This window comes from Diabrotica undecimpunctata, chromosome 4 (assembly GCF_040954645.1).
Source record: "Diabrotica undecimpunctata isolate CICGRU chromosome 4, icDiaUnde3, whole genome shotgun sequence".
Lineage (NCBI taxonomy): Eukaryota > Metazoa > Arthropoda > Insecta > Coleoptera > Chrysomelidae > Diabrotica > Diabrotica undecimpunctata.
In genome coordinates, this window is record NC_092806.1 from 4,834,957 (window position 1) to 4,859,690 (window position 24,734).

The 24,734-nt window shown below is 32.3% G+C and overlaps 1 protein-coding gene across 4 annotated transcripts in view; it reads right to left on the reverse strand.

Annotated features, from left to right (window-relative positions):
• Cad87A (cadherin 87A) overlaps positions 1–24,734 on the reverse strand; it is a 722,801-nt gene that overhangs the window by 30,706 nt on the left and 667,361 nt on the right. For all 4 annotated transcript variants that reach the window (XM_072528743.1, XM_072528744.1, XM_072528741.1 and 1 more), the window contains 3 exons: positions 8,206–8,414; positions 6,756–6,887; positions 514–774 (listed from right to left, as the gene is read on the reverse strand). In XM_072528743.1, coding sequence (XP_072384844.1) covers positions 514–774; positions 6,756–6,887; positions 8,206–8,414 — 602 coding nt within the window. The remainder of the gene's footprint in view (positions 1–513; positions 775–6,755; positions 6,888–8,205; positions 8,415–24,734) is intronic.

Below are 24,734 nucleotides of genomic sequence, written 5' to 3' on the forward strand. Positions count from 1 at the left end.
GATGTACTGCTGGAGACGAATGCTGAGAATACCATGGGTGGCCCGAAGAACAAATGAATCCATATTGGACCAGCTAAACATAAAGAAAAGACTAAGAACACAAATATCAGAACAAATAATAAGCTATTTTGAACAGGTGCTTCGAAGAAATGGTCTTGAAAAACTTACCATCCAGGGAAAAGTAGAAGGCAAAAGAAATATAGGTAGATCTCCCACACGATACACGGACCACATTGTTGCTACCATTGGCGCTCCATTTTCAGAATGTGCTAGAATGGCAGATGATAGAAAAACGTGGAGGAACATTGGGAAATTTAGCTAATAGCTTCATGATATCACGATACCTGCATCAGGTTAACGACTAAGAAGAAGAAGAAGATTACCATAAAATGACGCACAACTTTTTGAAATTGATTTTAATTTCACCAGAAGATCTAAAATTTTTTTATACAATGAATGCTTATTAATCAAAAATCAAGTTTGTCTTTTAATTATTTGCAAATATATACTCACCAAGGCTTTTAGCATAAAATGGTAACTGCTCTTAGTGTTGTAGTCCAGTTTTTTCATGAGCGTGATGGCTCCCGTGTACGAATTCTGTTCCGAAGTGATCGTTTCGACATTAAAGACATCGCATGCATCGGGATCAGTCGGTAGATTAATGCACTCCACCTCTATATTGGAACCTGTAGTGTCTTTATCTACCACCATAATTTGCGAAAACACTTTCGCTCCCGGCAACGTATCTTCGTTAACGGTGATTTCGTAGGGTGCCTGTAACAATTCAGGTCAGATACTTTTAGAGGGGTAAAAATCGTAACTATTGGTCGTAAAATGGGAAAGTTTATAGAGCAGTTACAAAGAGAAGTAATGTATGTTTTCCAAAGTTTTGTGATAAAAATAGGAAGAACTGTTTAAACAAGTAGATAGGTGTAAAAGCTGACCCATCGATAACTGAAAATTAAAATCTGACACAATGTATCAATTTTGGTTGGGAGAAGTCGTTAAAAAAGTATTTAATTCCCGATGTAATGCTATTTTCTGTATCGTTTATAAGAAATAAAGCACTTATTGGTATTTTTTTTCTTTATGAAACTTCGATTTGACTTGTATATAGATTTAATCAAAAATGTCTTTTGTCCAGTTTTAACCAACTGTGGAGATCAACTTTCACTCAAAAAGAAGTATTGTTTGAACAGGAAAAACCATTTCCACATTACTTGCAAGATCAAGAGTCCAGATCTAGGCAATGCAATTCTTCTTCTCATGGCGTCGTCTCCTTTCGAAGGTTGGCGATCCAAATGGCAATTGTAGTTTTGGAAACGGAGTCTCCGGAACGTTTTCAGAAACAATCTCATCAAACTATCGTCACCTTTGTGCAGACATATTGTGGACAGCCTGATTTTAATCTCGAGTGGGTTTAGAATGGAAACGTTTGTCCTATGAGCTGTCCAAAGTATGCGCAGCATTCTTCTCCAGCACTACATGGCAAAAGCATTAATTTTTTCGTGAAGAGTCCAAGTCTCTACCCGTATAGAAATATTGAGAATACAAAGGCATTCACCCGTCTTATTTTGATATTTTGAGAGATAGATCTGTTTCTCCAAACTTTATTTAGGCGACTCATTGCATTTTTTGCCATACCAATACGACTCCGAACTTCTGCTTCATAGTTACCATCGTTAGTTATACTAAACCCGAGATAGACAAAACTGTCCACTATCTGATATTCCTGTAACATGTGAGTCAGTTGAATAGTGTGCAATACGTCGACCACCATTATTTTTGTCTTAAATTTACTGATTTTCAGACCAACTTTATTACTTTCGTACTCAACTCTTCGCAGGAGATTAAACATTTCTTGCTCATTTGCTGCTATAACTGTAGTGTCATCAGCAAATCTTAAATTGGAGATTTTCCTACCAGCAACTATTACTCCACCGGCCCATCCACTTAAAGCCATCCTCATGACACCATGACATGTTCACTATAAATATTGAATAGTCAGGTGTCAACACGCATCCTCGTTCTAACACCTCTTATTTGGGATCTATAGCATTTTAATCAAAATTGTAGAAGACGACAAAAAAATATTAACGTATTTTAACGCCTATAGGGTACACCGAGAATCATTTCATCAGCTTGTCAATATGACGATAGCCAACGCTTGAATACAAGCACGGCACACAAAGAAGAAGAAGAAGAAGGGTACACGTAAACTCATACCCCGTGGTAGGTAAATGGTTGCAAACCGCTAAGGTTTGATAATTTTAAAGAATAATCCAAGTCCATCAACCCGTTAATAACCCAAAATTTTTGCTCTTCCTTAATCGCAAGTTTACAATAGTTGTCCACTGTTATTACACTAAATGCATTTCTTATTAATTGCTCCATTGCATTGGTCTTAAACTCTGTGTTGTGTGAGGCAATATAACTTTTGACTTTTGAACTACTGCGCCGTAAAGGAACTTTCTGCTGTTAACGCTACTTTTGGTACGTTTTCTTGTTTCTTTACAGACCTTAGTCCTCCTTCCGCAGCTTGTTTGCGTATTTTAGAAATAGTACTAGAACCTACTACCGTCATAGCACTTACTTTATCGATTAAACTTCTAACACTTTCACCACTTTTTAAATTTAGATGATAATTAAATGGATTTAAAATAATTTTCTTTGCACGGATATCCAAAATATTCCTTTAACTTAATTTTTGAATTTCCATTTTCAATGAACATTAAACTGTGAAGTCAAAATATCTACTAAACAACCACAAAGCCTTGTTATCATAACATAACATAACATAACAATATCTTTATTTTTAGAAAATAATATACATTCCGTGAACATAAAATTATTTAAAAAAAAAACAGTGTCACAAACGAAAATATTATTTACTTATTCCTAACCGTTACATATACAAATAGTCCTCCACAGAATATGGCTCAAGAGCTATCAGTAATTTAAATATTTGATGTTTATACAAACTTAATCTTTCCTCCCTTTTAATAGGTTCAGGCAGTTTATTAAACAATTTGATGCAGCAATAAAGAGCGTTTTTTCTGTTATACTTAACCTGTGGATTGGAATTTTATAATTATATAACCTGGTATTTACTATACTATTGGGCTCAAAGTTCCTAAAGAGTATTTTATTCTTATATAGAAACAGTAAGCATTCTTGAATAAATACAGCGTAAACTGTTAAAATATTATTACTCCTAAAATGCCCTCTACATGATTCCCTACTTTTTAAGTCAAACATAACTTTTTTTCTGAACCAGAAATACATTATTTATGTCCCTACTGTGGCCAAAATTTATTAGACCATATCTAAATTTTGCTTCAAAATTAGCATGATACACTGTTTTGAATGAGTTACTATTCATGTATTTTTTTAGAACTCTAAGCTGTAAATCACTTTACTCAAAGACATACATAACTGGTCAACATGTTTATCCCAACATAAAAAACTGTCAATATATAATCCTAAAAATTTGGTACTGCTGCTAATATTTAAAGTGTCATTATTTACAATAATACTGTTTGGCATATCTGAATGTGCATAATTTGTCTTAAACAAAAGAAGATCTGTTTTATTTTGATTTAAAACCAACCTATTCATAGAAAACCAGTCTTTAGCTTTCTGGAACTCTAAACTAGCATTAACGCTTAGAACAGACATGTCTTTACCACTGACTAAAATGTTTGTATCATCTGCATAATTTGTTATGCTGGAAGTAGTATTAGCCACTAGACCATGAAGATCATTGATATAGATCACAAACAGTAAAGGACCAATCACACTTCCTTGTGGTACTCCAATATTGATAGTGCTTTCAGATGAGATGCCTATTTCAGTGTTTTTATGTATTTTTACTAAATGTCTCCTATTTGCCAAGTAGGACTTAAACCAGTTCAATGCTGGTCCACGTATACCATATTTCTCAAATATTTATCAAATAATAGGTCATGCACTAAACAGTCATATGCCTTTGATAGGTCCAAAAAGAGACCCAAAGCCATATGACCAATCTCAGTACATTTCAAAATATCCCAGACAAATTGAAAAATCGCAGTCTGAGTTGATTTTCCCTGTTGATAACCATGCTGATTTGCACTAATAATATGACATTTTGTTAAAAATTCTGTTATCCGCCTATACATAGTCATTTCTAAGATTTTTGAAAAGGAACATAGAAGGCTAATTGGTCTATAGTTATTAATTAATTTAATACCCTTTTTGTAAACAGGTGTTACTATGGCAGTTTTCAGGCATTCAGGAAATACACCAGATTTTAGTGAATTATTTATGATTGTAGTGAGAGGATTCACTATCTCCTTATCCACTATATCACAGTTTAAGGATTTTAGTGGGTATTTCATCAATTCCACAACTCATTTTGTTTTTTAAATTTTTAGTTATATCCATAATTTCAGTTTCTGTCACAGGTGCGACAAACACTGAATTTATGTTAGTTGCAATGTTGTCTTTATATTCAGTGTATTGTAATTGAGATAAAGTGTTATTTAAAGCAGTATTTAAGTGGATCATGTATTTATCAGCAATCTCTTGAGGACTACCCTCTACTTTTATTGAATTTACACTTTTTAATTGACCATTAATTTCACTAACAATTTGCCACATGCATTTATTTTTGTTGGCAGCTTCAGACATCCTGTTTTCATATAGCTTTGATCGTTTTGTTATTAGTTTCTTATTATATTCTTTTTTTACCTGTCTATAGGAATCATAGAATTTATGGTTAACTCTGCTCATTGTCAACAAGATGTCTAAACGAGTCTTACATTCTATTATCTCTGGATCATCTCTTTTATTAAGGCCTTTTTTACGTTGCCTAGAATCTAACTTCTTAAAAGGAAAGCACTGATTGAATATATACAGAAACTGATTTAAGAAAGTATTCCATTGATCATTTACACATTTGTAACTTAAATTAAGCCAGTCATGATTATGTAATTTACTTATAAAGGTTTCAATATTATTTGTACTAAAATGTCTTTTCATTTCAAGAGTATTCGTTTCTGCTTCCTCTACCTGAAAAGTTAATTTTTGGGCAGAATGATCAGAGATTCCAGCGTGCAAGACTTCTACTGACACATATGATTGCATATTTGTTAGTATGTTATCTATACAAGTTTTAGATGTGGCAGTTACTCTAGTGTAGTCTTCAATTACATGACAAATATTATATGAGTTAATTAACATACAAAATTTTACTTTATCTAATGTGTTATTCTTAAGATCGATATTGAAATCTCCCCCTATAATTATAATTGTGTTTTCTATCATAATTCTTCCCAGTATAATATCAAATTTGTTTAAAAAAACTGCCAGATCGCTACCTGATGGTCTGTAAACTGATGCTATAATGAGTTTGTTATTACCTACATTAGCTTCGCATACAGCACACTCTATTACCCTATCTACTGATAACTCTTGTATATCCTTTCTTTCCTGGCCAATGATGTCTTTACTAAGATATATAGCTGTTCCTCCATGTTCGTTCACATTATTTCTACAATGACTAGCTGTCAGCACAAAATTGTTAATTCCATATTCACTTAATTCTTCTTTAGTTTTCCAATGTTCTGTTGTGCCCAATATTTTACAGTCACTGTTGTTTGTTAGAAGTTCTTCTATTTCATCATTATTTCATCATTTCATCATTTTATCATTATAGGTAAGAATATAATTAGTTTGAAATTACTATGACATTCTACTGGCATGTTGTATTCTCACCGAAAAACAATTAACCTGTCGTTAATACAATAATTAAAATAATATAAAATAAAATTATATTTCGTAAATAATATTTATTTTTAATTAAAATCATTTTCCATACTTTTAATCTCTTGTGTCCGATGGTCACTTCTGGTCAGTTATATCTGTCTATATATCTGAAATCTTTAAGAGATTATATTATATTTGCAACGGAATTTGTAAAAAATGTAATCATCATCTTCTTCCTTTTAGACTTGAAGCAAATTACAAGTTTTATCTTAAAACACGACTTATCCTGTTTGTGTTTATGTCATCATTTCACCCCTTTCGAGGGAGACAACTACTTTTATATTACACAATTTGTTTCTCACCACACTTCCACTTTCCATTTTGTCAATGCGTTCATTGCATCATTTTCCAGCTATTCTAGGAAGCAACTTCATTTCTGTTGTTTCCAGTGGTCTTTTTCCGTTTCGGCATTCATTATATGTCTTTATAAGTCCTAAAGCTGTCTTGGAGATTCTTCATTTGGTCTAAATATTAATTTTTTTGTTTCAGCATTCTCTATGGTCTAGCCTAGTTGCCATTTTTGCTGTACTTGTTTGTTCTTGTACTTCCGCTTTAATATCATCAATACCTAATATTTCTATATACAAATATATATAGTTTGTTTCCTTCTTATATCATGCCAGGGTTGTTTTTGATGTTAATTTTTTTACAAGCAAAAAATCTCACGTGGTAAAATATTACAGAATTCTATTAAACTGCATATTTGAAGAGACTTTCCTATTTTACTCAAATAAAAAAATGTAGCGTTTTTTTAATTTTACAGAATACCAATACATACATTTATTAAATTCCTAAACTTTTCAATGATCTCTTCAAACCTGTATATGAATTCCACATTAAATAGAAACGTAAAACCATCTTAAAGTGTTTCCGCAATATGTTTCAATGATATATTAAATTTCGTGCGGTAGATACCTCAAACCAAAAACAGAACAATATTTTTTTACCTCGATGAATTCCGGAGGGTTATCATTTTCGTCGGATATAATGACTGTTATTGGAACTTCCACGATATTGTTTTTGCCTCCGCCTTCCACTTCATCTTCGATGCTGACAATTATGTTAAGTGTGTTGTTTTTCTGGAAAAATAAACACCGGTTAGTATGTATAATATAATATATCGTTTGGTAGGTAAATAAGCAAGGGTATGTTTGCGTGCAATAAGGAAAATTCTCTGGAATGAAATTTATGAGAAATATATATATCTACATTATACTGGATGACCATATTCCCACCATTTCCAACAATCCTCCGCTTTATTTTGTAAATAATATAAAAACTCGGAAAGACAGATAAATTTTAGTTTCAAGGAGTAAACTTGCAGTGAATATTCTTAGCTTTCAATATTCAATCCCCGGCAAGGGTAAATCTCTCCCTTACAATTTTAAATAGGAAGTGGGGTCAAGCGGCATATCATTTTGCCACAATTGTTCTATTGACAAGTTTAGGTCTGATCAAACTTTTTTATTGTTAAAATTATTTCATGTCCAGTTCTGGTATACGTAGTCTAGTATAATGCTCAAACAAGTTTTGACTATGTCTACCACCATGTACACCAAATTTGGACATCCTATTTTTTTACGGACATAACCTGAAAAGAAAAACCACCTAAATAAAGATTAAGTTCTTTGTAAGATGTGGACACTTTTCTGGCATCTGTTATGGCTTGTGCCAGTATGCTCTAGCTCAGGGGTTTCCAAACTTTTTTGTACCATGCCCCTTTTGTTGAAATGAAAGTCTCTCGCACCCCCCACCCCTTAACAATAAATTGTATGGCCTAGGAACAAAACAAATACAAATAAGTATTACATAGAAAACAAAACATTTATTTATACTGCTATAAGATACAATAATATCAGTTTTTATAAAATACAAAAATTATTAATAAAAGAAATATAGATTAGGTTAGTTAGTGAGATGGAATGTGGCAAAAAATGGCGATTGTTTTACTGTATCAACTACCTGGTTTTGTATGTCTTAGGCCATATCATCAATGCGACGTTTCACAGTATTGTCAGAAAGAGGTATTTGAGATAACTGTTTTACTGTTCCGTTTTATCGCGTACGTATTTTTTCGTCGATGAACTCCACAACAGATACGAAAGAACAGAAAAATGAATAAAATTGACTGTTTATCATGTGGCTAGAAAGAAGTAAAAGTAGATCATCAAGTAGGGAACGATCATTCTGCATCTGATTACAATACTACAGATTATAATACTGTCTTGTTAACGAAGAAAGATACTAATAAAAATAGCTTCTAGCAAGGCCTATTTACCTAGTTACTTTGATATTTTGTACATATATACAGGCAACAATTGTCAGCATAAAAGCATTTGTAGTAAACTTATGATAAATTCTGATCCACACGAGTACAAAAATGTTTCCTCCACTTACCTCATAATCCAGTGGCTTGACCACTGTCACCTCTCCAGTCGTTGAATTGACATTTAAGGTATCTGTACCGCTGATTCCGTAGTGGACCGGACTGTTTTCAGGATCAGTTCCTTGTAACGTGTATATCACAGAATCTACTGGAGTATTTTCCGAAAGAACTAAGTTGTTCATGTCCATTGTAAAAAGAGGTGGTAGGTTGGCAAGACATCCTGAAACGAAAAAAAAAAAATATTACTAATTTATTACTTTACAAGGTTATTTATTAACGTATTAAAATAAATTTTGTAAAGTTGAGACAAGTTTTAAAATAATACAGTTGCCGTATAGTCTAGGCGGGATCTGTTTTGGATTGGACATTTTCCATAGGAAGCTATTTTTTCGCTGGAATCCCTTCAGAATGTGCCCAATATCGATAATCACGATATGCGCCAGTCGCAAACCCTGTGCTAAATTTTTTATTTAACAAAATCTGAAAACAATTGAAAATTTCTCATTTTTTTGCTCCTATTTTCGTTTATAATTCGGAAAATATTGATCATAGAGAAAAAATTATAAAAAGTTAAAAGTTTCGTTATTCAATTTTACACAATATTTCGTTAGCTAGAAATTGAAAATTTAATGTTTATTGTTGAAAAAATAGCAATAATTGGAAAAAAAGTACAAAAAAATGAAGTTAATCCTTTAAATGTTTTCGACAATCTAAACTTGACTTACAAGCTCCATGTTCCGCCTAGAAAAACCTTTTAATATGTTTAAAACGTGTGCTAAATTTTGTTAAGATCGGTCGAATAGGTTTTGCATAATAATTTTGCAACCCAGGCTACTGGAAAAAAATCGCAAATTTTCAAATTCATAGTAGGCCCTAAATAAGGTTCTCAGATAGTTGCAAATTTTTTTACACATAAAGGAAAGCCCATACTTTAAAAAGCTTTTTGTAAAATTGAAATCGGTTCACTAGGAGAGCCTAGAAAATTTTTTAAAGTTTTAAACATTTTTTAGGCTTATAAACAAATTGAATAACTTTACGAGCTTTAAACATATCAATTTCAAAATTTATACACTTAAAGAACATTAAAAGACGCTTCTTAAAAAAAAAGATACATTCGGCTTACTGGTTGCCGAGATATTGAAGGTCAAAGTTGGCATACATTCAGAAAAAAGACAAATAAAAAACCGTTTTTGCGTAAAATGTCGCTCGGAATGCATGAAAATTGCATTATCTCGGACGTCTCGGACGACAAGGATTTTAAATATCATATTTTCAAATACCATTTTTTAATGCAAATTGGGAAATTTGCAATAAATAATTGTATGTTAAACAAGTAATTGCATTTTTTTTGAGCTTGCAATTTATACATTGAAGTAAAGGAGCACTTCACTATACTATATGTTTTTATTTCAACAGCCGAAATTAAACTGATGGTCCCCTACCTGATACTCGCTAGTCGGTCCATCCCATTCACAAAATAATTAATATATATATATATATATATATATATATATATATATATATATATATATATATATATATATATATATATATCTATATATATATATATATATATATATATATATATATATATATATATATATATATATATATATATATATATATATATATGATCTCATTCATTCATTATTTGCTTCTTTAGAAGTTGAGACACAATTTATAATGCAAATCGTTCGCAGTGAACTAGTTCCATGAAAATTAATGAACTAGTTTAATTAGTTCAGTTGAAAGAATCGTTAACTTGAACTATTTCGATGGTGAACTACACATCTCTATTATTTAGTGTATGTAATATTGAAATAATGTCTATTCATACCATTCTGTCAAACTTCGTTTTAAACTAAAACTAAATAACAGAATCTATAAGAAAAACATCACAAACAACGAGACGACTGAACATTCTTTTCAGGAAATTTTCAAGAAAACAATGCTATTTTGTCTTTCAACAGTCCTTCGTGTAGAAATTCGTAATTTACCACAGTTTCTGTAAATTAAAACCCATTTTTCTTCGGTTCAATTTGAAAAATTAATTCTTCTCACCGTTAGGTGTTGTGTGGCAGTAAAGAATTAGGAAATCATTAGGTTTGGCTCTGCAATCTCACCCGAATATCCTTCGGAAATTGCTCGAACCTCTTGTGCCAGAGCGGTTCCTACAACGGGTTAAGGGGGATTGAAAATATATACGTTATTCAAAAAACAGATCAAAACTCTTTAAATGAAGATAAAATAAATTAAAAGATTTTTTGCAAAGCCTATTTTCCACGATTCACTACCTTTTACACTAAAACCGTAACAATTATGCTGCAATTGGTAGAAAAATTATTACATATTTTTTAAAATTAAATATTTACATACACATTTACATTTACATACGCTACACATACCTTGGTACCAACATTAACAGCCAATGGCATCACTTCAGTGAAATAAAACAACGCATAGGAAATGCGAGATCGGCGTTCATAATGATGAAGTCTCTTTTCAGAAGTCACGATTTACAACTTGCTACCAAAATCTCTCTCATTAGATGCTATGTATTTTCTACGTTATTATACGGAGTAGAGGCCTGGACACTTTCCGAAGCTTCTTTAAGAAAACTCGAGGCATTCGAGATGTGGTGTTACAGACGTATTTTAAGAATTTCATGGGTGGATCGTGTGACTAATGTTGAGGTCCTACGTAGAATAGGCAAGGAATGCGAGATTATTAACACCATCAAAGAGCGCAAACTAGAATATCTTGGCCATGTTATGAGGAATGAACAGAGATACGGCTTGTTGCAACTCATTCTTCAGGGCAAGGTATTTGGAAAGAGAGGACCAGGGAGAAGAAGAATATCTTGGCTTCAAAACCTGAGAAAGTGGTTTAATACATCGACAACCGGACTATTCAGAATAGCAGCAAGCAAAGTTAGGATAGCCATGTTGATCGCCAACATCCGGAACGGATAGGCATCGTAAGAAGAAGAAGAAATATTTAGATACAACTGAAGAAGATAAAATTTACACCCGATCTCTTCCTCTACAATAAAAAACATCATATTCAAACCATCGGTAAAATTACTAGGTATGTGGTTCGACCAAATTCTTATCTGCAAAGAACACATCAATCATCTTACTCTAACTTGTAGTGAAATACTTAATTTATTAAAAATTCTTTCAAACCGTAATTGCGGTTCAGATTATTTCACGTTGATTATGCTTTCTAAATCTTTAATTTGATCAAAATTCGACGGTTCAATGGTCTACTCATTTGTAACCAAAGCAATGTTAAAGGGACTGACCACATACACAGCAATGCCCTCAAAATTACCTTGGTGCTTTTCGGACTACTGTGGCATGTTATTTAAAACTTTTGATGAGACTGTATTTTCAGGTTAACTCTATAAGCTGAAATAGGTATCTTATAACCTTAAAAACTGACCAGAATTTTTATATATATTTTTAGTTTCAAGTAGTTTGTGACCACCAAAGAAGAATAAGGGATCTATCTATTTGTCGGTTATCCAGGATCAGCACATAACAGCAGAGTTTTCAGAACTTCACTTTTAGCTGAGACTATAGTTGTAAAGTGCGCAGATTATTTCATTTTAGGGGATAGTGGTTATCCATGTTTGCCCAATCTCCCTCTTTTAAAGATAGAGGTAATTTAACATGAAGATAGCTAAATTACAATATGAAACTAAACAAAAATAGATATGTAGTTGAACACTGTTTTGGTCTACTTAAGCAGAATCTCGGGCATTTGTACCATGTAAAATCAGAGCTGTATCAGATATAATACATTTTATAAGAGCATGTTGTGTTCTTCATATGACAATCGAAGACCAATTTGATTATGAGGCAGAAAATATTGATGAAAATATTTTACCATTTAATTTGAACATCGAAGAGAATCGTGCAGATAGAAATGGAATCGAAAGAAGAAATGAAGTCATGAATTTGTTACAATGTTAATGAATAATGTTCATTACTACAACTTTTTTAAATTTTCTGAAGAGATCTTTGAATCTCTTGGCTATAAACTGTAAAACATGTATTAACTAAAGTATTTAAAACAGATTTTTAAGTTTTAGAATTAATATATGTATATTCATTTTATTTGTTACACATTCAATTTGCAGGAAATAAAAATATAACTATGATGTTTCTTTATTAAAAAAACCTATTACAAACTTAACCGTAAATTTACTTTGGTACAAATTAAAGTATTTGCTAAGCATTTTGTTCGTCTTCTCTCTCAGTTTATTTTGTTTACTTATTTCTGAAAGTCTTTCTGCTTTAAATAGTTTCTTTGTTTAATTTTTTTCTTTCATTACTTCTAAATTTTTCTCTGTGAATTTTTAGCATTTCTGTATAAAATTCCTTTTTGTCTTCACACATTTTTTGGAGAATATTGTTCTTGCTAACTGGTTTCTCTCTCTTTCCTTTAAGTGATTGTGGTTAGAACTAAGAACATTGGCTTTAACTATTGCTACATCTGCAGACTTTTCATCTATGTGATGTGCAACTGTTTCATTAGATAACAGAAATTCAGGATTGACATTTCTTTTTTGCCCAAATATCTCATCCAGTTCATTACTATATTATTCAAATGTTTTGCGGCCTCTTTCTGTTTTTTTACTCTAATCTATATATTTCTTATAATTTCTTTCAATTACTTGCCACCTATTTTTGCAGTGACATGTATTCAAACTAACATTAGGTATGTAAGTCATTTATTTGTTCTGCTATCTTTGCCCACATTATTTTCATGGATTTCATTTGGAAACTCCCTACCCTAGTAAGTAGTACTTACCTTCCATATTATAAATATATTTGTTTGATTAAAAAATTATGAATCTCGATATTAACCAAAAATGTTAGGTTAGGTTAGATTAATTTAATTTCGACAATCAGTTCTTCTTCTTCTTCGTATTTTTTTGGGCTATGTCCTAGACAATTTACGCAGTTTACTTCGAGGGTATACACTTTTTGTGTTGCTTCAGCAATCAGTGTCTACCTACACCTATATTCTTCTTTTGTTTGTTTTAGGGTATTCTACATGTATACTTGTGCTGGTTTTTTTTTCTTTACAGGCTAAAATATTAGTAAGATAACATAACAAAGGTATAAACTTTTCTCGCTCGGGGGTAGCCTCCAAGCTTTGAACACACCAGAAATGCTACCGACGAATAAAGTAGAAGCACCCAGGACTGAAAGAAGAAAGATCATAGTTTATAATTTAATATTGAAGGTAATATTCTCATTAATATTTGTGAGGATTGTACAAATATTTATGGGAGTGGGAAGTTTAGTTTTAGCTAATTCGGCATACAAGTCAAAGTGTGGGTTTTGATTTAAGTGACATTCTAATAAAATATAGTTTAAGCCTCCCACTTGGCCACATTCGCAATAATCATTCGGATCATCTTTGACTCCAATTCTAAATAGATGAGGATTGGATGAGCAATGACCCGTTCTCATACGGATGATTGTAGTTAGATGTCTCCTACTGATATATGCGAATTTATTGAACCATGGTAGTGTGTGGATTCGTTTATTAATTTTGACATAGACTGAATTACTTGTGCCATATCCTTCGTACCATTCCGCTGTCCAGTTAGACCAAATCTCTCTTTTTAAGTAGGGTGTAAAATTTGAAAACTGTATTCATGGGAATATTCAGGGAACAACCTATATTGGCAAGTTGGTCAGCCTTGTAGTATCCAGAAATACCAGTGTGTCCTGGAATCCATGCTAGTAAGATTTTGATAGTATTCGACAATCAGTTAATCGTTCGTGCAGCCTAAATTTTGACAACGGTCAGGAAACAGTCTAATTTCACGTCTGCGCAGGGTGGATAGTTTACAAACGGCAAACAAACCACTGCAGAATCAAACCTGATATGTGTCCGATAGAGAATCCAAGAGACTAACATAAATCTATATACATATATCACAATGTATAACCCATGGTAGATGCGACATTCTTCTCTAAATAAAAAAAAATAAACAATCAAATATAATACCTAATCTCATTATTTTTACACCATTTTTATTATAATCCTTACAAAATTGTATCATATTTAAAGTAATCTTAGTTAAAGCAAATTTAAAGTTGGATAATTTTGTCTACATATATATTAAAATGTTAAACCCCGACAGAATATTTCTCGCTCCTGACTTTGGTCTTAGGAAAAACCCAATGTAATTGCCCGTGTGGATTATACTTTCAGCTCCAGATGTATTATTGGGGAAAACAATTTTTCATTAGCCGAAGAGAAAATTCTCCCTTGAAATTGGGCGAAATTTCGAATGGACTGTTTGGTATTTTGCCAGCTCCGCTAGGAAAATTAATTTGTTTTTGAAACGCGATTAAGCAGTTGTAAAATTTGCATTTTTTATTTTACTAGTTTTTGGATTTGCCAGTTTTTAATCTAGTTGTTAAACCTCGTTTTTACAGGTAATACCATTTCACTCGAATTTATGGGGTTTCGGATCAGACAAAATGATGTACAAAGCTTATATTTTACATATTTGGTTTAAAAATTTAAAATTTTGATATACAAGTCTAGTGTTTATTGATTTTTTGCAAGCAAATTACAATTAGTGTTTGAGGAAAGCGATTAAAAGATTGATTAAAAATGGAAAAATTCATACATAGGTATTAGTGCTAGTATAATGCCCCAGTCAATCTGTGAAAATCATCGATTTCATGTAAAAATATTATACAGTACGTTAAATTTTGAATTAGATACTGCAAACACATAAAGCGCTAAAATCGGTAATATTGCCTCATACGAGGTAATTGTAATTCTCCAATCCCTTCCGCTCCGACATCTAGACAGAAAACGAGACAACCATTAACAAGGCAAGGGATATGCAACTCCGTCGATTTTGGTTTTGCTTACGTACACCCGGTTCATTTCTTATAACATAAACTCGATAAAAATACACTGACCATTATAAGGCGGCGCATTTGTATAGGTTTTTAATAATGTGAACAATTTTTTGTGGTTGAACTAAAAATAAAAGCATAAAAAATAATTCCTAATACAATAAGAAATAAATCTTTATGCTCTACAGAAATGATTCAAATATTTGACCTTCTACGGCTGAACAGTATTCCAATCTGTAATAAAAACTTCTGCGGACAGATGTAAGAGTTGCTGCCATAATAGAATTGGAGACTTCTTTTATTCGGTTTCTTAATTCACCCTATTCCATCTGATAGGGAAAGTATTGTTTAAGTACTCCCTAATTATTCTAACGTTGTGAACTGAACAGCCGTCTTGATGGAACCAAACATTCTCCAGATTTACATCAGGAAGACTGAGAATAGTGGGAAAAAAAAAAGATTCTGTAACAAATCGAGGTATACTCTACTATTCAAGTTGCCCTCAATAAAAAATGAACCTATTATGTGGTCTCCTAAAATATCAGTCCAGATTTTAACTTTTTGAGTATGTCGAGTTCGGTAAACAACACTTCTGTGCTGGTTTTCCCGCGCCCAATACCTCGTAATGGAAGGATTGTGTCTCCCTACTAACGAAACCCAGATATTTAAAATTCTTGTAACCGTCCTTTTTCCACACAACATCTAACTCCCTAGCACCGCTTCTACTTAAACTTGAATCTACCTCGATTTTTGCACAAATTTGTGTATCCCGGTATTCTCTTTCCTCAACTTTTTCTGGTGACACTTCTTGAGAGTGACATTTTCTGCAATTGTTGAGGCAGTAACAACTCTCAAAATTTTTAACAATATTATGAACTGACTGTACGCAAGGAATTGGTCTCCAGTAGGATAGTTGTTCCCTTTTGTTCTAGAAGTTATTGTGGGAGTATTTTCCCAAACTACCTGTTGGTTATTTTTTATAAAAACTTCTTCGTCTTACAAAAAATTCGTCATCAAGTTGTGTTCAAGGTTTATTTTAAAGCTCTCCCAGTCAGTTGTTTTATTAGTCAATATTGGATTGAGCTCTTTCTTAATCACTGTATCACCCATAGTTAAAATTATCGGTGAGTGATCAGGGTTCATGTTCTAGCCGTCATCGATATCCAGATAGTTAGCTGAGATATTTTTGTAAATAAAGAAATCTATCAGGTCTGGAATTTTATTGCTATCGGTAGGCCAGTATGTTGGTCTACCAGTAGAGATTACTTCACCCTTTTGTCCCCTAACAGCGGACAATAGTTCTTTTCCCTTAGTTGTAGTTAGCCTAGAGCCCCAGTGGGTATTCTTTGCATTATAGTCGCCACCGATGATGTATCTTTTCCTAAAGTGTTCATAAACTCTTTATATTGTTCTCTTTTAATGGAGTGCCTAGGAGGACAATATATTGAACTTATATTTACGGTATGTGTTTTCATCTTCACACAGACTGTTGTAGCTTGTATGTGCTCAGTTGCATATTTTAATTCCTCATGATGCAAGATGTTATCTTTAATTATGATGGTGCTTCTTCTTTAGCTGCATAATCTGGGTGTACAGTAGAATATACTCTATACCTCCTAAATTTTACATATGACTGTTTAGTGAATTGTGTTTCAGAAATGAGACACAGATCGATTTTCTTAATGTCTAGTACTGCTTGCAACTCGATCTGATGTTGTAACAGTACATTTGCATTATTCGGATGTCCTTAGCCATTTCTGATTTTCGGAATAGCTCCTTTAGTGCTATGCTCTAGTCGAGTAACTCTGATATCGATTTGAGTTGTTTTGTCATCAATCTTGGTGAGCTGTTCCAATATCATTTTTAATGTAATATCAGTTTCTTTTTCTTATTGCGATGATGCATGTCTCCTTGCATTCTTTGTTACATCGCTATAACTTCTATTTTTACTGACCTCTGCCGGTTTTATTTTGTTTGCTTTTAATAACTCTATGGGGCGGTTTTATAACATTTTCTTTGTTTGTTCGCGTTTCTTATTGTTTATAATTTTTTAGCTATTTACCATGCGGTAGTTTGCAGGATGGTTTTCCCCACAATGAACACATTTTGGTTTATCTTACCATGGTTTTTGGCAATCCTTAGTGTTGTGTTTACCAATACATTTTACACATCTTGGCTCCTTTTTGCAGTATTTCCACGTGTGTTCGTAAGCCTGGCATCTTCTACATTGTGGGACTAATCTGGAATTACCACCATAAAACCATTTTATCATTTGAACCTTTTCTGCGCGCGTACAAACAGACATGTTGTTTAAAAAAATAAATTAAAAATCTACGCTCTTATTGCTTTAAATAACCACTGTATAATGACAAATTATTGGCGACGGGGCAATGTTGCCATTTATAGTGTGTATATCTAATTTAAAACTTAACGTACTGTATAGGCTTTGAAGATTTTAAAAGGTATATGAGAGATAGCTGATGACAAAACCTTGAAGGCGTACATATTTTGCTTTGTATTTTTTTTAACAATCATAAGTGAAAAAATAATTTTTTTCCTATAAAACATTTCTTAAACATATAGTTGAAATGATAAAGTTGTCAAGAATTTTTATTAACTAATAAAAAAAATTAATAATGTGTTTGGGACCCCGTAGCTGAATACACTCCTGTATACGTCTAGACATTGACAAAATGAGATGATCGATGTCTGCTTGTGGCACTCCGTTCCAAGCAACTTAAACTTCATGTAGTAACTGTGCAAGAGTCTGTGGAGGATGGTGCAAAGTGGACAGTCTCCTTCCCATCATATCCCCAAGTATTGTTAAAAGAGAAATCTCTAAGTCTTTACAGTAATTAAGTATAGGAAGAGAAATTGACTATCCTAGGCTTCTTCTTCTTCGTCTAGCCATTCACGTCCACATCTGAACATAAGCCTCTTCAAGTCTTCCTTTCCATTGTTTTTTATTGTACGCTACTTGTAGCCAATTTTTCCCGGCAGTCCTTTTCAGATCATCTGTCCATCTCATAGAAGGTCTGCCTCTGGGTCTTTTGTGTTGGTATGGTCTCCAGGTTAAAATTGATCTGTGCCATTTGTTTAGATCGCTCCTAGCTACATGTCCAGCGTATTCCCATTTCAACTTTAATGATTTTTGCACCACATCGGTGACTTTGGTTTTCTGTCTTATCCATGTGTTTGTTTTCTTGTCCTTAAGTGATATACCTAGCATTGCTCTTTCCATCGCGTGTTGAGTGACTCTAAGTATATTCATATTCTTTTTTGTCTGTCCTAGGCTTAAATAGGAGGAACTTAGAAAAAATTGAGTGGAGTGACTGTAGATGGCAATTGAGTGGATCCCCCGATTGGATAAAATCACTAGTTGTTTAATAAAAAGTTTTTATATGTACTTCCCACCGAAATGTGGTCATTTTAAAACCTATATTGCCTGGTCTATTAACTATTTAAACACAATATTTTTTTGTATCAAACATAATATTCACTTACAAAAAGCTAGTTTCTGCTTTCTCTGGCGTCAAATCGTTACTTTTACACCTGCTGAAGTCCTTAGAACTGACGATTAAAAAACAACCCAATACGTACAAACTAATTAATGATTGTAAATTTTACACTATTGAGAACATCGACTCCAATTTCACCGATTCCCTCCCGGGAGTTTGTTTTCTGGATATAAATCTAAGTGAAACTAATTCTCACTCTGCTAATAGCACACCGGAGTCCTAATTAAAATGGAAAAAAGGTCAAAACTAAATCTCCCTCTCTATCTCTCTGCCAGACAATTTATGAATTGGATCTCGTCTCTTTTTTGTATTCAACAAAACCAGTGTTAATTGTGTAACCCCAATTTTATTTCGGGCGAGATCTTTTTAATGGTTCTAATTAACGGAATTGTTCGAAAATAATTGGTCGAAAGAGAATTTCGGATTGGAATGTTGAATATCGACGGTTTTGTACCAATAAGAACAAAATCGAGAAAATTAAACGGATAGTTTGTAAATGAAACTTACTTCTTTATTAATATGTTAATAAATAAGTAAGTTCTTCTTTATTAACATATAAAGAAGAAATATATGAAGAGATAAAAAATCTAGTTTTTGATACAAATGCATATTGGAAGTCTTAATAGAAAAACGATTATAGGTTTGTTTCTGCAGTAGTTGGAAACGGTTTTACAACGCATGAATTAGCGCAGAAAAATAATTGTGTTACTGCACGTTTAATTTTAAACTCCAACAAGAAGAAGCCTGAGAGTGAAAGAGAAGGACAGACGTTGACAGTCGACAGACTGGTCTTATGACTTTTTAGAGATAATTATGTATTAGTATTAGTTTGTCTTGTAATAAATAAAATACACAGAAATGAGTCGTCTATTATAACAAAAAGTCCACAGAGTAGAACAAACAGGTCAGATGTTCCTGCAGATTTGTCGACCGTTTTAAAATAGTCATTCTGGTTTGACGATTACTTTCCAATTAATTCTTAAACTATAAATGTGCTATAAATATATATTGTAAATATTTTTCACTAAGTAATATTGAACTGATTATTTATTGCTTATTGTTCAATTCCAACATTTGGTGTATTTACATTGATTATTCTTTATTAAATAAATTTTTGGACTAAATATCCAAAATGGTAATTATACGTGATATAACTATGATTAAATAATTAACTTATAAAGTGAAAAAATATATTTCAGGAAACTTCAGAAAGTTCTTCCTCTTTGTTAGTTCTATCCTCTTTGTCTCTCTCAGTTTCGCCCCTGGATATGATCTGATTGTAGGGATTGATGATCTCCAACGAATATTAGCGAGGATGTAATCAATTTAATTTCTAGACCTATCTCCAGGACTTTTCCAGATATAAAGTCGGCGTACATGGTGTTTAAATCAAGTATTCATAACAGAATAGTTATTTATAATAGCAAACTCGCAAAAACAACTTGGGGTACAAACGAAATAACAAGAGGCAAAAATGGATGACAGAAGAAATACTATTACTAATGGAAGAACGACGAAGACACAAGAATAACCAAGATGGTAGCAATATGTATGAAAACATTAACAAGCAAATAAAAGCAAAAATAAGAATAGCAAAAAATGAATGGCTTAAGCAACAATGTATCGATCTAGAACATTTACAACGACAGCACGACGACCGTAATTTACATAAAAAGCTTAAGGAGACTTCTGGAATATACAGAAAACGAAGACCAACTACCATAGTTAATCAGGATAACCAGATAGTGCTGGGTGAAAAGGAGAGAATTGATATATGGGAAAATTATATCCAGGAGCTCTTCCATGATGAAAGACCCATGAGTGAAGTTTATACAGACGACCAGCTGAATGGCCCTTCAATCACCAAACAGGAGATAGAAAAGGCAATATTAAATTCAAAAAAACAATAAGGCACCTGGACCAGATGAAATCCCGTCAGAAATACTCAAATTACTGGATGAAAGGGGAATTTCAGCACTACACAAAATATTTAACTTAATTTATGAAACTGGCTGCTATCCTCAACAGTGGTTACGCTCTACCTTTATTCCCCTGCCCAAGAAAGTCAATGCAAAAAGATGTGAGGATCACAGACTCATTAGCCTGATGAGTCACACTTTAAAGATATTCTTAAAAATACTACATCAAAGATTATACAAAAAATGTGAATGGGACATCAGTGACTCCCAGTTCGGGTTTAGGCAAGGTTTAGGAACACGAGAAGCAATAGTAGCAACACAGGTGCTGGTCCAAAATTGTTACGAGCAGAAGAAGGATGTGTTCCTATGCTTTTTAGATTACCAAAAAGCGTTTGATCGTATCCAACACTACAAGTTAATGCAGATCCTCAAGAAAGTTGATAAAGACCAACAAGACATAAGATGCATTGAAAACTTGTACTGGCATCAAACGGCACAGTTAAAAATAGACAATTCTATATCCAAACCCATACATATAAGAAGGGGCGTTCGACAGGGATGTGTGCTTTCCCCTCTTTTATTTAACATTTATTCGGAAGCCATATTTCAAGAGTCTTTGGAGGATGCAAAGATCGAAATCAAAGTGAATGGAGTATTGATCAACAACATACGATATGCTGATGATGGTGTCTTAATTTGTGACAACATAGTCGATCTTCAACAACTTGTCACTATAATCGGAGAATACAGTAAGCGAATGGGATTAGAGATTAATACCAAAAAAACCAAATTTATGATCATCTCCAGAAACTTGGATGCACTTGAAAACTCCACCATAACACTGAATACTAAGTCCATTGAAAGAGTGAGTAAATTTAAATACCTGCGATCGTGGCTTTTTGAAGACTGGGCATCGGTCAGGGAAGTAAAATGTCGCATTGAGCAAGCTCGACAAGCTTTCGTAAAATTCAAGAAGGTACTGACTTGTTCAGAATTCGATCTTCAACTGAGACTAAGGTTTACTAAGTGCTACGTGTGGTTATTGCTGCTATATGGCGTAGAGGGCTGGACACTCAAAACGAGGGATATAAACAGATTAGAAGCTTTCGAAATGTGTCTCTATCGCCGTATCCTAAAAATACCATGGACAGCGAAAATCACAAATATAGATGTCCTTAAAAGAATAAACCAAGAACACCAACTTTTTGAAACCATCAAGAAAAGGAAAACGGCGTATCTAGGTCACATCATGCGAAATGAAAAATACCAGTTCATCCAACTTATAATCGAGGGTAAAATTGAAGGCAAGAGAGGAATGGGACGCAAGAAAATGGACAGGGATTAACGACATACAATCTCTGATACATATTGCAAGAAATAGAGAATTAATGGAAAATGTGATCGCTAACATCCATTAGTGGATTTGCATCTGAAGAAGAAGAAGAAACTCGATTCAGCGGTCTCCTCATAGGTCACAAGGTGCTGAACAACTTTATTAATCTTAACAGAGAATATATAAAATGATAAAGAATGTTTCACCAAGTTGACATAATATTTGTGTTAAGCCTTTTTCTTATATAATTTTATGATTTCTGGCTCCTAAATTATATACCATCTTTAATTTGCGAATTCCAAATTTAATTCCGTTTAAAAAATTGTTCAGCTCTCCAGCGATTTGTGTATTCTAAGTAGACATATATACGTTTAAAGGAAAAACGGTTTTTACTCTTGGGATCGAAATTTATTTACTCAATAAATCGTGGAAAGAATCCCTCGATACATTTGAAACATACTACTGCAAATACGATTAAAATTCGATCCTTTAGTGTATCCCTAGGGAAACATTTTTTATATAAAGTAAATATCATAAACATGTTTGTGATATAAATAGAAAAAAACAGAACTCATATCTTTCTTTGTATGAAAGAGGGAAAAATTCAAAGAGTGGTTTGCTTAAAATTTGCATTAGAAATTTAATATGATCACGATGCGATGGTATAAATGATATCAGGAAAACCGAGCTTCCTTAACAGAGACCTAGACACATTGAAACAAATAGTGCGCACTAAGGAAAATATTGGATAAAGAAAAATTAGATTAGAAAATGATTGCTTTAAATTTACGCCATTTTTGTATTAGGCTTTGCAACTTTTGAACAATTCTCTTTGTAGATATTTAATAAATTGTTTCTGCAATGGTTTGTTTACCGTTTGTGAACTATGTACTCTGCGCAGACGTGAAATTAGACTGTTTCTTGACCGTTGCCAAAATTTATGCTGCACGAACGATTTGCTGATTGTCGAAATTAAATAAATCTAACCTAACCTAACATTTTTGGTTAATATTGAGATTCATAATTTTTTAATCAAACAAATATATTTATAATATGGAAGGTAAGTACTACTTACTTACTTTTTTTTTCAAAACAATACCTTTTTCTAAAGTAAAAGTTTAACAAAACAATAATAAAAAACATTTTTCCAAACCGCATTTAAAGGTTACATTTGTTTTAGATTTACAGCTCGACCACGATCAACCACGATCAAAACAATCAGCCGAGAGATCTATTTAGAAAAATAAGCTACATAACAAGAGACTGAAGCCAGAACTTGGGCCGTAGAAAACCACACAGGAACCCTGAGAACCAACAGAGAAGATATAGCAGATACATGAAGAATATATTTCCGGGATCTATATAAAGATGATCAACGCCAGGAACTTGTTCACCAAACCACTGAATAAATCGAAGAAGAACCTATACCCAAGAATAAAATAAGACTTGCTATCAGTAAACTCAAAAATAACAAAGCACCAGGTCTAGATATGATAACAGCAGAAATGCTCATGGTCAAAGAAGAGACCCGAATAAAATTGGTTCACTTGCTCTGTAACAAAATATGGCATTCCAAGCAATGACCTGACGACCTTACAAAATCGGCAATAACGTGTATATATATATATATACACTTATATATATATATATATATATATATATATATATATATATATATATATATATATATATATATATATAAAGTAGTTAGGTATTATTGACTGACACGTTATGTAAAATAAAGTTTTATTTTATGGTTGCAGTCTTTCGCAAAATTTATTTGCTTCTTCAGGATATGCTAAAATATGGTATCAGTACATACAATGAAATTAGAATTAACTAAATATTTAATAGTTAACACCCAAACTAACTAAAGTCTTTGCTAACTATTCTCATATTAAAATTGCAACTAAAAATGTTAAAACATTAGCATCATTGTATACAAAAACTAAATCACCTATTAGCATTATGGAAAGCTCAAATGTAGTTTATAGAATACCATGCGAAAATTGTGACAAGTCATACATCGGACACACATCTAGAAATCTAATAGACAGACTAACATCACATAAAAGTGACCTTAGAAATAATAAAAATACGTGTGCATTAATAGATCATGCAATTATTAAAAATCATTCATTTAATTTCAATGAAACTAATATATTAAGACGTGAAAACCAATTAAATAAAAGAGAATTCTTAGAAATGGTATGCATAAATAAATATCAATGCGTTAATAAAAAAAACTGATATTGATAAACTAAGCAATATCTATAATTACATTCTGTCTTACGAAAATTAATACTATAATTTTCTAATATTAGATTTTCTGACTATAAATACTATAATTTCAAAAAATTTAAATATTCATATTTGGCGCCACTTTGTACGTAACCATAATAACAATCAAGAGCTAGTTATCAACAACAAAAAATATAATAAACAGAAACGAGTGTCTTTCTGACATAAATCAAACATCAATATAATAATCAATGTCATAATGAATTTATATAAAATTAAATAAAATTAAAATATTGTACTTACATAACTCTATAATTTTAATAAGTTAAGTTTTAATGTTTTGTCAATTTAAAAATTTAATGGATTAACCTCATGTTGTAAGTTTTTATACTAGTTTTATACAATGTTATTTAATTCTAATTTCATTGTATTTACTGATACCGTATTTTAGCATATCCTGAAGAAGCAAATAAATTTTGCGAAAGTTTGATTAAAGAACAAAGAGTTTCACTTTCCTGTCCTATTAATGACTGCAACCTCAAAATAAAACTTTATATTATATATATATATATATATATATATATATATATATATATATATATATATATATATATATATATATATTTCTAA